The 16,473-nt window shown below is 35.9% G+C and overlaps 1 protein-coding gene across 7 annotated transcripts in view; it reads right to left on the reverse strand.

Moving 5' to 3' along the window:
• Positions 1-626: 626 nt before the first annotated feature.
• KCNT2 (potassium sodium-activated channel subfamily T member 2) overlaps positions 627-16,473 on the reverse strand; it is a 149,022-nt gene continuing 133,175 nt past the window's right edge. For 4 of the 7 annotated variants that reach the window (XM_068689867.1, XM_068689866.1, XM_068689868.1 and 1 more), the window contains 4 exons: positions 15,159-15,179; positions 13,480-13,780; positions 10,204-10,288; positions 627-7,913 (listed from right to left, as the gene is read on the reverse strand). In XM_068689867.1, coding sequence (XP_068545968.1) covers positions 7,802-7,913; positions 10,204-10,288; positions 13,480-13,780; positions 15,159-15,179 — 519 coding nt within the window. In that variant the 3' untranslated portion in view covers positions 627-7,801. Of the gene's footprint in view, positions 7,914-10,203; positions 10,289-10,861; positions 12,004-13,479; positions 13,781-15,158; positions 15,180-16,473 lie in introns of those variants that run through there. The other 3 variants (XM_068689869.1, XM_068689865.1, XM_068689870.1) reach the window with 2 other exon arrangements.

A 16,473-nucleotide genomic window follows, 5' to 3' on the forward strand; every position in this document is an offset into this window, starting at 1 on the left:
GATTTTGAGAGTATTAATCTTTGTCCAAAGAAATAATGTCAGTGTCACAAAAAGCTTTAAATGCCCAGGGAGATTATTCAGAAAAGTAGACAGAAGGTTAAATACAGAGATACAAGAGCTGTCTGTATGAATTGCTTTATATGTATTTTCTCAAGTGTGGGGTTTTTTACTTCATGAGGAAATATTACTCAGACAGAACACAAACTCAAGAGGAAAATCACTTTGTATCTGTAATACAGGAGTTTTAAATTACTATTTTAAGGTAGCTCAGGTTGTGGTTTTACTAACTGCTATTGCTTGATTTTTACTGAGACAAAAAAAAAATGCATGTTAGGAACATTGTCATTGATTTCAGCAGGAAATGACACAGTCATGAAAAACTCCTGCTAAAAACAGTAATTACAATATTGGACAGGTTTAGTCATCAAATTTCATGTAATGCATGTTCAAGGAGAAAACACTACAAAATTTCCTTGGATGAAGAATTTTTCACTCTGTATTCAGTTTTTAAGTTATTTTTGGGACATTTTCAAATATAAAATTTACAAATTAAAAAAAAAAGTACAGTTAAAACAAAAAAAATAATTGTTGAAAGGAAAAAAAAAGATTGTTTCATGACAAAGAAATAAATGAAGAAACCTATTTATTGATGGATTTTTAGTACAATGCAAAAAATGTGTTGCTATAATACAATGCCCAGCAAATATATCATACATATCCAAGAAAAAGTAAAAAATAATGAACTCTTCAAACTCTCTTACAAAAAGCTAAATGTTTGTACAACTTTATTCACATCAGCACATGTATCAGGAAAAGTCCTTTCCACTCTCTGTGTTCTGTAATACTAACTTCTCCACCATAGAAGAATTGATCCTTCTGAAGTTGAATTTAAAGTTGTAATCCATGAACAACTCCTGTATGTTATCAGGCTGAGGTGAGGCACAAGCCCTATGAGAAAAGGCTGATAGAGTGGGACTTTTCAACCTAGAGAAGAGGTGGCTTTGGGGGCACCTATCAGCAGCCCCCAGTAACTATGGGGAGGCTATCGAGATGGTGAAGTCAGGCTCTGCCCAGTGGTGTACAGTGAGAGGATGAGAGAGGAAGGGCATGTACTAAAATAAGAGAAGCTCAGATGATATGCAGAACAAATTTCTTCCATTGAGTACTGGCAAGCAGTAGAGCTGGCTGCTCAGGGAGGCTGTGCAGTCTCCACCATTGGAGGGTTTCAAGACAAAGCCCTGAGCAACCTGATCTGAGCTCACAGCTGGTCCTGCTTTCAGCAGGAGGATGGGGCTGCAGACTTTCTGAGCTTCCTTCCAGGTAGCGTGATCCTGTGATCCTATGACTGTGTGACGTGATATATGATTGTAGGAACTTACCTAAGGCATGCTAAAATTCTGATTGCAATAGCATTTGGGTGAGAACCAAGACACACTCCAATAATAATGATTCTTAGTGAGAAAGGGCTTGATTCAGGATGCTGTACTAGAGCTGACAAAACTTGCTGATGCAAATTTTCTAATTAAGTCCAAAAAAACGTGCTTATTTGGTGAAGTTTACAGAGTATGTCAAATTGATAATGTGTATTATGACTATGCAATTAGAGTACTGTGAGCACTAACAAATAGGGATATGCATCTGGCACCAGAAACAGAACAAGCTGTTAAATGCTGCTTGCTTTCAGTAACGTGGTTTTCCTAAGCTATTTTTAAACATTTTTATCTGTTTCCTGAACAATAGGCTCCTAAAAAAAAAAAAAAAAAAAAAGTGAGATTTGATTCTACATTAGTCATGGTACAAAAGCATTTTAAATTCATGTTTTTACTGTTGTACTGGAGGGAAATCTTTAGATTTTATTTTGCAGATGAAACAGATATGCCCTTTGTATGACATGGTGCAGGTTCTTTAAGACTGGTTGTAGATGCAGGTAGATCTTCTAATTGGGGTGATTTACAAGCAAGCTGTGGGTTGTAGAGAAGTTTCGAAGTGTTATGGGTTCACTGGAGGTGAGTAAACTTATGGGAGCGGGAGAGAGGTGATGATAATTTGAGCCCCTGTGGCAGGAAGTTGTAAAGGGTCAAGGGTGTGTGGTGCAATTCTTTAGGCATGAGTGGGGACTCTTTCAAAATGCTAATTGAAAGGCTTAGGAGGCCTTCTGATATTCTGATGGCAGGAAACAGGTATTCTGGTGCTAGGAGATGGGATAGAGTTCCTTACTTCTTTTAGTCCACGGGCTGGAACTTGCAAGCTCCCCTTTGCCCATAGGAGATCCTTCAGTGTATTGGAGTGGTGCAAGCTGAGATCGGGCTCAGGTCCATTTGTTGCAGGTTGGGCTGGGGGCTTGTTCAGCCTCTCTGGCTGCACTGGAGTTGCTGGTCTACTAGAAACAGTTCTGGGGGAGGCTGTACTCCCTATGGGGGAGGTTTGAGCAGCATAGTTCTCCTTTGAAACCGTCTCTTTACAAGAAAGTCTTAATTATTTCAGAAGCACTCTTACTGATGTGACTACAAGGATATTGGCAAAATAATTTTTCTGCAACAGATTCCTGCACTCAGGTAAGACTAATCTCAGGAAATGTAAACAGAGATAATCTTCTAATTCTGATGTTGGCTGGTAAAAATGTAATACATTTTGCATCCATAAGTAACTTAATGGTCTTTTCCAAAGATAATTTTAATAACTAGATTTTATAATTGCCTTTATAATTGCTGGCATTTTGATTATTATTCTGCTTAGAAAGGAGAAAACTATAAATGTTCAGGTTATGTTTTATCTGACATGGAACAACCACTTGTATAGTTTAGTGTATAGCAATAGTCTATTCCAACAGTTCCTATTCAGCGCAGTTTCTTATGGATGTATTCACAAAAAGCATAGATGAAAAATTTCCAGTGCAATTCAATTTAAAAAGTAATCTTTTTGCCTCAGATATTACATTGATTTACACTTGTAATCGGGATTATTTTCTAAACATTTGCATAGGATTTTAAGATGCCCAGAGAGAACTCATCATTTTAGCTGTTCTTAAGCTGAAATGCGTTCCTTTTCCTTCTAGACATACTAATAAATTACTTGAAGAGGTTAGCCTGAAAACTGAAGTTGCTAAATGCAGAGTAGTATTTCATAAGCCACAAACACAGCAGGAGCATAGTAAAATTGTAGCAAGTGTCAAGTATGTCAGAATATCTCAAAGCCCTGTGGATTATTTGAAGTCTTTTTTGGCTGGTTCCTCTTAATTAAAATGTTTATAGTTAGTTTATTATGAATGAATAGTCTTCAACTGTATTAAACTCTTTATTTAATGTGAATTCACCATTTCTTAAAAGCATTTAAGGATTTTTTTAATTGCCCCTATAATGTGATGGAGGCTGTACAGATGGCAACAATGGAATTATACTAGGGGTGGGAATTAGGAGATTACATAAAATACTCAAACATTGCTTAAATCTTGTTGCTCGTAAATGTTCAAAAAGTCCAAATCTGAAGTAGAAGGGTTGGTAAATAAAGTGTTTTTGTATGTTTCTAGCTATCATTTGTACCTCTACCTAGTCTTTTTCTTTCCTGTTGAAGTTGATAATAAGGAAGTTCTGCATGGTGATTTAAGGAGTTTTCTGCAGAAACAAGCCCTGTTACAGACAAAGTAATCAACATCTCCTGTGCCTCCCCTCTGCCTCAGCTTAAAAAAAAATAAAATAAAAAAATAAAAAAATACAGCTGCAATGGCCAGATAATCTGCACAGGAAAAAAATAATCAGGTAGTTTATTAGTGGAACACTTAGCACCTGAGATGAATTGGATGGATAGATGAGTTTACCTCCATAGCTTGTTAGAGAATCAGTTTGGAAGCAGTAACAAATGCATGTCTTTTGATTTAGAATATTGACCCTTTCCCTTGGAGGAAAGGGTGGATTGTGAATGGGGCAAGCTCTAAGTAACTTGTGAGCATTGTTCAAACTGCTTCTGTGAAAATTCTCTTGGGTTATCAGTGGTGTCTTACCCATGTGTACACCATAAGGTTTTCTTCTGATGGGCTAATGTCCTGCAACTGGTTCAGCTGCCATTTATTTGCTGGTTATGCAGAAGACCCAGCTGGTGATTTGTGGTTCCTGAGGTCTCAAAACATTATTCTATTGAAAAGCTTCTGCAACAGAAAGCTTCTTTCTGTTCTCCCTTCAACGTATTGGTCTTGAGCTAATTCATCCAGAAATCTTATAAATTAAAAAAGGCAAAAAAGCACAGACTACATGTGTATATATTTCTGTAAGATGTCTTTAGCAGATGCCTGTGGCTTACAGACAAATACCTATGCATTGAGGTTTATTCTCCAGAATTGTCTTGGTGACTGATTTTAAATCACTATCCAGGCTAGTCTGAATACAGCATTGTAGTCACTTCCAGTACACATGATCGCATGCTGAAAGATTTCCCTATGCCACAGAACAGACCAGTGTCTTGAATGAATTTGACAATCCTCATCTTCTGACTCTTATAGCAATTTTCCTTCTTGGTAGGGGAACTTTCTCAGGAGCTGGCCCCAGCTGGATCAAAAGACAGAGATGATTCTGTAACTGACCATTCGTTCCCTAAGGCTAGTATTACCTTCCGTGGCAGAGATTGTAACTGAATACATGCTAATTCTACTTAACATGAGTTTTTTGAGGAGTCAGATTGAGAAGATAGGCATGACTTATGCTAGGCAGTCTCCTGTGTGCTTGAGCTATTTTCCTGTTGTGAATCTCCCCACCTTCTGTTTATTTTTGTTTATAAACATTTAAAAGGTGGTCATAGTTCTATTCTACTTTCATTTCAGGTGTCTGGTAGGAAGTAAAAACATTTTCAAATCTCAATGCTTATTAATCTAAACACTGGATTCAACAGTTCTTGCATCTTGGGAGAGTGATAGGATCTACTTCCTACATGCTGTCTCTCGCTGACAGCATGTCAGCTCTCCTAATTTTGTATAAATGGCTGACTCAGAGTAGAGTTAGTTTCCTGCCTCTTCTACATTCATGGCCTCTGGACACCTAACTGGAATGCGTTACTTCTGGCTCCAATTAATAATGAGACTGTTTCCAGGCCCTCTTACATGAAACCTCATCTTGTGTGTATGGTTGGAGAACAGGCCTGAAGACAAGTAGTGGGGGAGGAGGGGGGGGATGCCTGACATGAGACCCATATAAAAAACTTTAGTGTAATATCGCTTTCTGGCAGCTCTGCATTATTTGAATTTCAATGATTCCACAGGCAGCCACTGTGGAAAAAACACAGGTTCCTTAGCATTGCTGCTTTAGGCTCTGCTTAACTAACCCTTGACACATTCAGGGTTCATACACATTCATACGTAGTATGTTCCACATTCATATGTAGTAAAACAATTATTCTTATGAAGTTTGGATTTGCTGAAGCGGTGCTTGCTTAGGCAGTAGTTGGCTCTGATACAGATTTAGATAACTTACTACCTTTCTGGCTAGCATATTGTGGGATATAGGTATATCCTAGATATAAGCAGACTTCCTGTCATTGTCAATAGTCTATACCAAACTTCAGAGATCTAAGTGTAGGTAGCATCTATGAATAATTTATTTGGATAATTTATCTGCTTCATAGGCAAACTAGTATAAATACTGAAGCATAAGCAATATGTGTTTTTTATTAAAGCATCTATCTAGAAACCAACAGTCTATCCAGTAAGTAATTAAAATTGTCACTAAGGAAAGTCGTTTCAGTAAAGCAATCGATGGTTCAGTTGCATTCTAGGAAAGTCCTTTCATTGGCACTGAATTTCCCTTCTAAGTAGAGAAAATTGAAGTGCTGAAGATATTCTGCCTGCCCTCCTGTCCCCAAACAGAACAGGTAGCTTGCAAATGTGCCTACTGATGTAGGAGGCAGCAAAATTCAGAGTTAACTTCTAATAGGTGAGAACAACTGAAAAATGAACTTATACTTCTGTTCTAACTGATTTGTCAAAATGAATTATATATGCCCATTGATCCTTATATTAGATATGTATAGAACCTATACTTGTACTGATTTTCAGTAGTGAATAGTAGTCGTACTAATTTTCAGTAGTGAAATTTCCTCTTAGAACTGGAACTCTTGTTCTTGTGCTAGTGTTCTGACAACTTCAGTCTACTCTAAGTCCTCTGTTTTCTTGTAAGTCAGTAATCTTAAAGCCATATGGAACAGTTAAGTTTCAGAAGAACAAAGAGGAAGAGAAAAAATTCCTAATATGTAATTCTTAATATGAATGTGATTTGATTTCAACATTCTTGCAATGCTTATAAGCATAATTGCATCAATGAGGTTTTCTTTGGGCAACTTGGCATTTTATTTTTCAGAACAAAATCTGCCATGTAGTTGGTTTTCTGAATAATACAGAAGAAAACATATTTTTTTGAGTGGATTATTTTTGTACATGTAAGACATCAAGGGAATCCAAAGCATAATCTGTCTTTTCACTGTAGTCTGCATGTCAAATTTCTTGTGCAGTTGGATTGTTGTAGCAGTAGGGTTTTTACTTCAAGGATGCTCTTCCCCCTTTGTGATTGATGGCAAAGCAAGCATATGATTTTGCAAGATCATGCACAGTCGTGCTTCCTCTGTAGAAGATTTGAGCAAAACTTCTGAGGTTCTTATATGTGTAGACTGAAGATTCTGTAGCAGCTTCAGGTGTTTGGTACAATAGTAGGTGCTTTCTTGTATACTTACTGCCAAAATCGAACCTTCAAATCCATGGTGCTTTTTCATGTAATGCAGTATTCCATTTGTTTTATGGCTGGGTAATAAGTTTCTCTCATTTTCAACATGATACATAATTTCATATAAAATTTATCACATTTGGGTAATCTGACTGGGCATATGCATACTTTGGACAGTTGCAGTTCTGTCATCATCGTGGAGATAAGAAGGCTCTGTGATATGAATCATTTCCTAAAGAGATGTTCTCTCTTCTGTGTTATCTACTAAGGCTTCTCATTGACACCTCCCTGAGGTTAAAAGGGTCATTTTTCACCTGAGCTACCATTGTTTGCAGTTTCACATACTTCCTTCCCAGGTTTTGCAGATAGGGGGGGCTGTTTCTGTATCCCTAATAAAAGGGTCCTGCTTCAGTTGCTCTACAAAATGCTACCTTTTGAAATGCCTGTGTGAGATGATGGGGAGTTTCTTCCAGATGGGCTCCTCTGGGCTAAATTTTGAGTGGATCTGAACCTCAATGAGTGTGACTAAGCTGTGTCATTCTGTAAGCCCATAGAACATACACTGAAGTCCTAGAGACAATGGGACCAAACTAGGCTTTTCTAATATATAGGTGTCAAGTTAAGCTTGAATATTATCTCAAAGGCTGGATTCTTGATGCATACAGCTTCATTGGCGCCTTTAGGTATTAACATATTTTCTGCCACAAATTATGCATCATCTGTCTATGGGCATCAGATAATCTTTGAGGATGTACATCAGGAGCTTAGTCACTGGCATGCTGTCAACTTGATAAATATGCATAGAAGCTTCTAAGTGAAACATATGTTGGAATCTATCACTTCTTTCATCATTTCTTTATATTGGTTAAATCATAAGTTTCACAATTCTGCTAAGATGAAGTTCAACTACCATACTGAACAGGCCAAAAGCTTGACAATCACCAAAATTAGAATTTCTAGAGATCATGTTTCTAAAGTTGGTGACTTACCCACTGTCAATTTGATTCCAGAATCTGAATAAAATGTACCATTCAGTTTTCAAAATGGTTGGTGGAAACTGTGTGTGTATAAAAGTGTCTCTTAATTTTGTGATGAATTACATATCAAAGTTGTGTTTCCTCCCTGGTATCTTGTCCCACTGTATTGCAGAAGCTGTCTTTTCGGCTGGGTGCTGTATTTGGAACATAAGCCAAGGGATCAGGTCGGATCAAGTATCTATAAAAAGAAATTATAACTCTTATTAAAAGCCTTGGAACAAGCAAGGATAAATAAACACAGACTGTTGTAATGTTGAAAAGATTTGAGGAAGAATTAGATAGGCCTAGTTCCTGTTGGGTAACTTGGAAATTTTAGCAATTCCACTTACACTGTATAATACTAAAGCCTTTCGCACCATCTGCCTAGGCATCCTGTATATGTACAAGGTACAGCTAAACCTTAATTTTGACTGAGAGCCACTTTGATCTTTTTGATACATCAGCTCTGTTCCTTAGCATCCGCTACAGTCCTTGAACACACATTTGCCAGTAACTCTGTATTTCTTTATGCATCTCTTTTTACTCATTATGCCTTGAAAAAGGGACAAGCAGTTCATACACTTCCTCTAAAAAGAATGTTGTAAGGAATCAAGAGATTAGTTGTGCATAGTTAAGAGAACTGAAAAGCACAATCTTGATAATCTTGGTGTAGTCTGGCAGGCTCGGGATGGACCTCTTAGTTTTGAGAAAGGACTTCTAGTAGATCCAACAGCTGCAAGTACTGCTTTGGAGAGTACTGCAAGTACTCTTATTTCTAAATGCCAAGAAACTTTCCTCATATGCTAACTCAAAGTTGCATATTATCTAATATGCCTACAATAAATCACAAACATAATAACATCATAGCAAATGTGAAGGACTTCAGTTGTATGAGTATAGGAATTCAGACAATGAAAGTTGAATCTGTAGCCCTTTAAGGGCTTTTGTTTTCATCATAGAGCTGCCCAGAAATAAATGGCTTAGATGGGATTAATTCACATTGGCCTGAAAGTGCAAATAACAGCAACGAAAGAGTAATGTGCAGGAGGAAGACTGGGAAGTCTGGAAAATGTACTGAGAAACAGGTGAAAAAAAATGTGGGAAGACCAGCCTTCCAGCTCGTCAGTAGGAAGGACAAAAAAAAAAAAAGCTTTTTACCTGCTCTGAAATGTGTGACTAAAGGAAAATTGCTGTAGAAAAAAAAACACTTCTTCTTTCTTGCCTCTCCACTAATTATCTCCTATTGCATGAGGGTAAACTGGCTGTCTAGTCAAGAGAACTAAAATTTATCTTAAAAAAGCCATTGGCATAAACTGAGACACAAGCTCTGAGGCCCGCTATCAGGAAACAATCATACATCAAGTTAGGTAACAGTATGTGCGTGTACAGGCTAAAGATGTGTAAGTACAGCACAACAAATTCAGTACTGCTGCAAAATTATGCACTCACTATTGAATTGCTGTATACCTTGTTTATTTTGCAAAGGTAGAAAAATAAAATGTGGACTCCTAGTCCACCTAGCTAGACTAGGAAACAGTATGTGCATTTACAAGTTAAGTATCAGTAAATATTATATTGTGAGTTCCATAACAGTGAAAATACTATTCCAAATAATTTCAACAAATTTTATAACTATAGTTGCTGTTTAATAGTTTTTATGCTATACTTTTTGAATACCACAATAATATAAAGCACTAAAATGTAGGGTTTCCTTGTTTGTTTTTGTTTTTTTTTAGTATCAATAGGGATAATAGCTCAAACAATTTTCCTGCTTGTGAGTAGACAGAGAGATGGGTTGGCACTGGTGTGGAGGACCTTGCACAAGGACCCTGGAGCAGGTGGGGGGTATTAGTATAGCAAGGCAGAGGCAAAAGAGGCTAGAGACAAAAATGGCATAGGACCTAAACACAGTAATCACATCAAACTTCAGTATGAGATAGTGGCTGATGATATATCTAAAATTCTTGAGCAGTTCAAACTTTGCGTTCACCTGTTTTTTCTCAAGTGGTCTTCAAAATTCTTAGTAAGCAAGTTAAAAAAAATAAATAATTAAAAATAAAAAATGCTGCATTTAGGTCCTGTCATTTGTTTGAATTATCATAAGCATGAATATTGCATGATATTTGGGGTAGAAATGCTTTTTATTTTAGTGGCATTTGAATCCATGAAGTAAAATCCCATTTGAAGAGTTATCTTTCTATTAAGACTGGAGAAATTTATTGAGAACATTAATTCTGTGAAGCCATCCAGTGAACTCAGTAAATTTTGTTTGTTTGTTTGTTTAAATACACAGATTAAGAGGAAGATGAGAGAATATGGAGGTAAAAGGGCTATGAAATGTGTATATTTTACATAATTATACATATAAGTGGTTGTCTAAACAGAAGTCTCCATATTTTTTCCCAGGTATATGGGAAAGCGTGTTCCCCTGTTAACAGCAGAAAAGTAATAAAATTCTCATGTCCTGTGATTTTTGTGCTTATACTTACACTATATCATTCAGCTCTAATCTTGTATCTGGAGAAGGATTGATCAGGATGTAAGAAAGGGTGTTTTGATGATCATTCATCTCATCTAGAGGACAAAAATGCACATATCAAATTCATTAGACTGAAAAACAAATTGTCAAAAGTATAATTTCTGGTAAACTAATTCAATTAAAAGATCATCTTAAACTCAGAGCTGTCGAAAGGATCAGGTGTCAAAGTGATATCAAATAAGTTTAGCAACTTTTCAACTGTACTTGAATTGGAACTATCTGACATAGCATCTGTTGATTTATCTCTCAAGATGCATTTTCTTTCTGGTGTTCTAAAAAATGTTCTTTTGTACTTTTTTCCAGTCATATTAATTCTTAATACAACTCAGTTTTATTTTGATTAAACAATCATTTATTTGGCTTACATTGCTAAGAGGAAAGTAGGGTCTTCCATCCTCAGTTGGCATAAAGTCCCACCGATAGCCAAAGCTAAATGCTATCCATTTCCAAATTTGGTCAATATATCTCTCTCTTCACTTTCCCTAAGTGTCAAGGAAAATACTAATTTTCACTTTTATCACCTGTGCCAGTGGGTTGAAATATGAAAGCTGTATGAACAGCAATTGGAATTTCTTCATTGTATTTTTAACCATTCTTCTAATGCTGTGTTGCATTGGCTGACAGAAATCTTTTCCTCTTTTTTTTTTTTTTTTTTTTTTTAGGGGTTTTACTTAGCTGAGTCTCAGCACGCTTCTGTAGCTGTCACTGCTGTATCTTTTCTTTTGTATAACCTTCTCTTGATGTTTTTCATAAGTTGTTGCAGTGAGGCTAATTTCAATTTAATAGGAAAGGCGTTTCATCTGTACTAATTACTTTTTTACTTTTAGGGAAAATGATGCAAAAGAGAACAGTCCCATTCTAGTTTCAGCACAATTCCTATATGGCGTTAATCAAGTATGCTTGATATGTGGTCTTTAGGGTGAAAATTGATATTGGATATTTTAAACTACATGTAACTTTTTATGTGCTTGTACCACATTTTGCACTACCGTAAGCATGTCTGTCTAGAGAACAATCAGATAAACTCAGACTCTTAGCACAGGTGCAATTACACAGCTAAAATGGTCTCTAACAGTACAGCTTATTTCTGTAAAATGAAGCTGATGCAAAATATTGTAAAAACTTACACAAACACATTCACCAGTGTACTAGCCTCATGCTAATATAGTATCCTAGTATCATGCCTCAGCTAGAGGGCTTGCATTGCCAAAAATGTGTTGTGCCTCAATTGGCATAAGTGAATTCAGTTATTTGACTTTAGAATTGGAGTGCTTAGGGGGTTTTAGGTTATCAGTGTAAAGAAAACTGAAGATGTGAAATTAGGTATAGGATCATTCCTTTATATGGGGGTATGTAAGCAGCTGTGACTGTTTCCTGTTTTTTTCATTGCTCCCCATACATGCAGAAAGATGGTGTTAAGGAATATGCTTAACTTCTGCAGGGAGCTAACTGGAATGATTGATTTCTAAGTGTGAAAAAATAGGGATGTTAAAAGGTTTCTATTCTCTATGTAATAATAGGATATGTAGTAATAGCTTAATGTGTAGTGGGATGAGTGGGCAGTGAGCTAGTTTTGAAGGCAGGTGAAAGTCTTGTGGAATTTTTTTTACTGAATGTGAAGGAGGATAGATGGCAGTGGAAATGTGACAGTCCAGGTTAGCAGCTGGCTGCATGTGTAAAACTTAATTTTTATTTTCAGAACATGGTGTTCTTGGGGTTGTCAAGGTAGTTTCTTTATAATGAGATGCATCTGTAAGAAAACACGGAAGAGATAACAGAAGTTTGTAAATCAGAAGCAGGGCAGATAGATTCGTATTAGCTAAAGCATCTACCTATCAAGATTTTGCTGTTCTGAATATAACAGAATGGTTTTAAGTAATTAAATGAACATCTGCTGTCAGCTCTTAACTAGGATTATAAAAGAAAAGTAGGAATTGACCAAAGTTCTCGTGTGACTAGTATAAACGTGAACAATGTTTACAAAATTTCTTGGGGTTGATTAAATGTTACTGTGGCTTGTGTCACTCCTGGAAGATACTTAGTCCTGATTCTTCCAGCAGACTCATAGTATCCACAAATAAAGCGGGAGTAGTAATTATCCAGTTGGAGTCTCAGATAAAGAACTTGTATGTAAATTGTAAAGACAGCAAAATTATAACTGTGTATTCTGCAGTAGCTTTTTCTCATGATGAAGTTAATGTGTACATAGCAACAATAGGAACCACTGCTGGGTAGTACATTGCTGTTGATGTTGAAGGATGTCCTGACCCTGCATTAATATATGCTGTCAAAATGGGCCAATAAGAATATTCATTGTATAGGAGATACTGTTTACCTTCAGCTAATGGATACTTTAGATACAGGTAAAATGTAAATAAAATGGTGTTGAAAAATCAGTAGTAATGCATTTGTCAAGCAATATTTTGAATGCTTTGAATGTAAATTGAGTATGGGAATTGCAGTGTTGGTTCTTCTGAACAAGAAAGTGCTAAGCTTCTTATTGGACCTACTCTGCAGACAGAAAAGATGAGAGATGAAGAAATTGTTGCTTTTCCTAGGAAAACTAGAACCCATAGCTCTGAGGATTTCCACAAAACACTACAAAGCCAAGGCTTTAGAAGGCCATCCCAGGCAGCTGTTGTGCATAAAGTTTAGGAGTTTATTACAGAACTCTTGTCAATAGAGTTGTTTTTTAAAAAAAAAATAAAATTAGTTTTGCTGGAAAAAGACATGTTTTATAAAAACATCTAAAGACCTAGTGTAACTTGCTTCATAAAAATGCCTTTAATATGACACTTTTGCGTTCATTTTTAAAAATACAGGGAAAATGTATCCTCCATCACACAAACAACTCCCCACCTTGATAGATTTGCAAACTTCATAATAGCTCTCTTCACTTATGTTTCAACAAGTTTGTGGAAATATGGAGCAGTTGTTCAATGACTAAGGAATATTTACATATTCTGCATACACATATATATGCTGAATTTAAATATGACGGAGGTGGTCATATTTATTTAAAGCTCATATATTCTGAACTTTCATCTGAAAATAGGAATGGGTGATAATAGAACTGATTTTTTTAAAAAAGATGACGCAAATTTCATTTTAAAGAAATTACCACAAGCCTATTTTACTTATGGCACACTGTTCTTAAAAAAAAAAAAAAAAAGTTTTTGTATAATGCTAATATTTTTATTAATTTTAAGGATTAAATTAATCATACCATATCCTGCTGGAGAAAGGCCCAGGTGCTTCATTCTATTTTTCACAAGTTCAGCAAGTTCCTGTCTTTCTGACCTCCTATAAAGATTCATTCGCTGCTGGCTTATCTTCTCAGCCGTTTTACCAGAGTGTCTTGGTACTCTTCGGCTCAGTCGTCGGGCCCACTGCATGCTTTTTCGTCGTAACAAAGGATGATCAGACTGATCACTAGATGTTGAGTTACGATGGTTACTGCGATAATTAAATTGCTCTCTGGTGTCTTTAGTGTCTTCCCATTCTTCCACACTAATAGAGATTTGAGACTTGAAGGGAGAATAATGAGACATTAAGGGGTTTAAAAAATGGAGGCAGAATAAAACATTCACTTTTCAGTAGTGCAGCTGAACAAGTGTTTTAGTTGTAATGGAGCTGAGGGAATTTAGTTGTTCATAGTTACTAAATGTTCCTGAGTTGGTTACTCTCTACTAGATTATTTATTTTTAATTTTAAAAAATAAAATATATAAAAAAAACTTTTTTTAATTTTTAAAAGAAATTGAAGTTGTAACTGTTTTGACTGCACCATTTCGAGTGCTCTCTTAATACTACAGGTGAAAATTGCCTGTTACCAGTGTCTCATTTCCAAGTATTTTTCATCTACCAGCACGTGATTTCTGGACTACATCTGTGCCTGAAGTTGTATGCAGTACTCTAAAGTGTGATTCAGGGCAACTCTTCCAAATGTGGTAATCTATAGTTCCTACCTTGAGGTATAGTTATATTGCTTTTTAGCAACGATATTGTAAAAAAGCAGACTTAAAATCTACTGGCCCTCTATTGCTATTTTCTTCATGCCATCCAACTGTGACCAATAATACTCTTTGTGCAATCACACAAAGCAGTATTAAAATGACTCAGGTGAATGTTAGATTTAACTATAATACCTTTGGATTGTATTTTCAAAAACAAACAAAAAAAAAAACCCTACTTCCTTATAATCTTGAGCTGTTGTTCTGATATTTAAAACATATCTTTCATTGGCATTGAAATCATGAAGCCCTCACCAATATCCTGATATCAGTGTGGTCTTATTACCCGGTTACTGATGCCAGTTTGATGTGTTGTGGCTTTTTTTTGTTTGTTTTTAAATCCAAAACAAAGATGACTTTTAAATTTGAGGTTGTCTTACTTTATATGAATCCCCAAGAACAGAAAGAGGTCATGATACACTTAAAGTGATCAGTGACTACACCAAATATATCTGAAGAGCTACTGAGGTTCTAAAGATCTTTTTCTATTAAAATCAAATCTGAAGGCAAGATTCTGTTGACCTTGTCAGTGTTGAAAATTTTGCTCCAACAGCAACCTGAACCAGGTTTACGTGTAGCCACATATTCTTTACAATAAACTTGGGGATTTTTGTCCATTAACAGTTACTGTCTTTAGGATCAAGGTTTTCAGCTCACTGCAAAGATGATCTGTTAACTTCAGGATTCAATAGGGATAGCCTACCAAATCCCATAGAGCTTTTTAAAAGTCATTCTGTCAGCTTTCAAATTTTCAATAAGATGTTTGTGTACAGAACAATGTTGTTTTACGCTTTATTTATTCAAGGATGTTCCATCACATAGTTCTGTTTCCTGTAAGGATTTTACTCCCAGGGTTTGACTCAGAAACAGGCAGACAATGAGCAAATACTTACTTGCGAAGCCGTTTCTCGTGACTGACAATGAAAGGGGTGGGGGAAACAAAACAAAAGACAATTTAAACTGAAGTGAATTCACAGAAGCAAACATGGAGTATTTAACAGCAACCACAGAAAATCAATTACACAGGTAGTAAGGAATATCCCATATCTCTCTTCTTAATTAAATGGAAATAGATGGAATCATGCAGGTCATTGTGTGGCAAGCTAGGTTTTCATGTTCTTTAGCAACTAGATCACTGAAAGTTTTATTTTTAGGGGAAAGACGTGCATCTGTCTGTCAGAGTGAAGTGAGGGTGTCTTATTTGGATAGTACAGAAAAGGTTTCAAAGGAGAACTAGTACATATAGAAATATTTGTATATTTTGTTCTTGTGAATCAAGTTAAAAATTAACTGCCTGCTCTAAGGTGTACTCAATTCAAATTAAGTTTTGTATGTCTGTTTAAAATGAAATTGATATACACTTTTGAGGTTCTGCATTAGAAACCTTCAATTTATGACTAGAAATTCATCATTCCAAAACAAAACAAAAAAAAGTAATTTAAGTTTCTCTAACTTCCACTTTAAAGACCTCATCAAACAGTATTTTAATGCTGTTTTCTGGTTTAATATATTGAAAAACTAAATGATACTTCACACTATTTCTTAAATTAGTTGGAAATTACTTTAAAAATGGAATAGCTCTACAGAAAGATTACAGATTTCAGAATTTCTCCATTCACCACAGAAGCAGAGCCAGATGTGATGTTTCTATGTATTCTGGGGAAGAGCTAGGTTAGGAAAGGCTCCCATGCCTCTGTAGAAGGGTAAGGTTTTCATGAATGCCCACTGAACAAGAAACTGTTGGAGTATTATATGTGGGAAATACTTCTTGGGGTTTGCATTCTGATTCTGGAGCTTTTTAAAAAGGTTAATAAATGCTTTTAATTTAATAAACAAAGACAGTGCCACTCTTCCACTTGAATCCAGTACATAACAACTTGGGAATTTAACTAGATGTCTTTATCTTTTCCAATTCTTCCTCTGCCTGATTTATCAAACTCTTCGGGAGACTACCAATGAAACCTGGCAGGAAGTAATAGAAGGAGTTTGTTGTTGTTGTTGTTTTGTTGTTTTGTTGTCTTCTTTGTTTTTTAATTGCTTCTATCCTCCCCAGAAAATCTGGGCCTGATCTGATCAGGTATTCAAGCACTAAAGTACAGGCTTCAAAGGTTCCTCATGTTACAGTAAAACTGTGAGTTTAACTGACTGACTTAAATCTTGTTTTTTAGTAAAGCCTTTGAAAATCTTATCTGTGTTTAATTAATTTTT

The sequence above is a fragment of the Anas acuta genome, chromosome 8 (assembly GCF_963932015.1).
Source record: "Anas acuta chromosome 8, bAnaAcu1.1, whole genome shotgun sequence".
Classification (NCBI taxonomy): domain Eukaryota; kingdom Metazoa; phylum Chordata; class Aves; order Anseriformes; family Anatidae; genus Anas; species Anas acuta.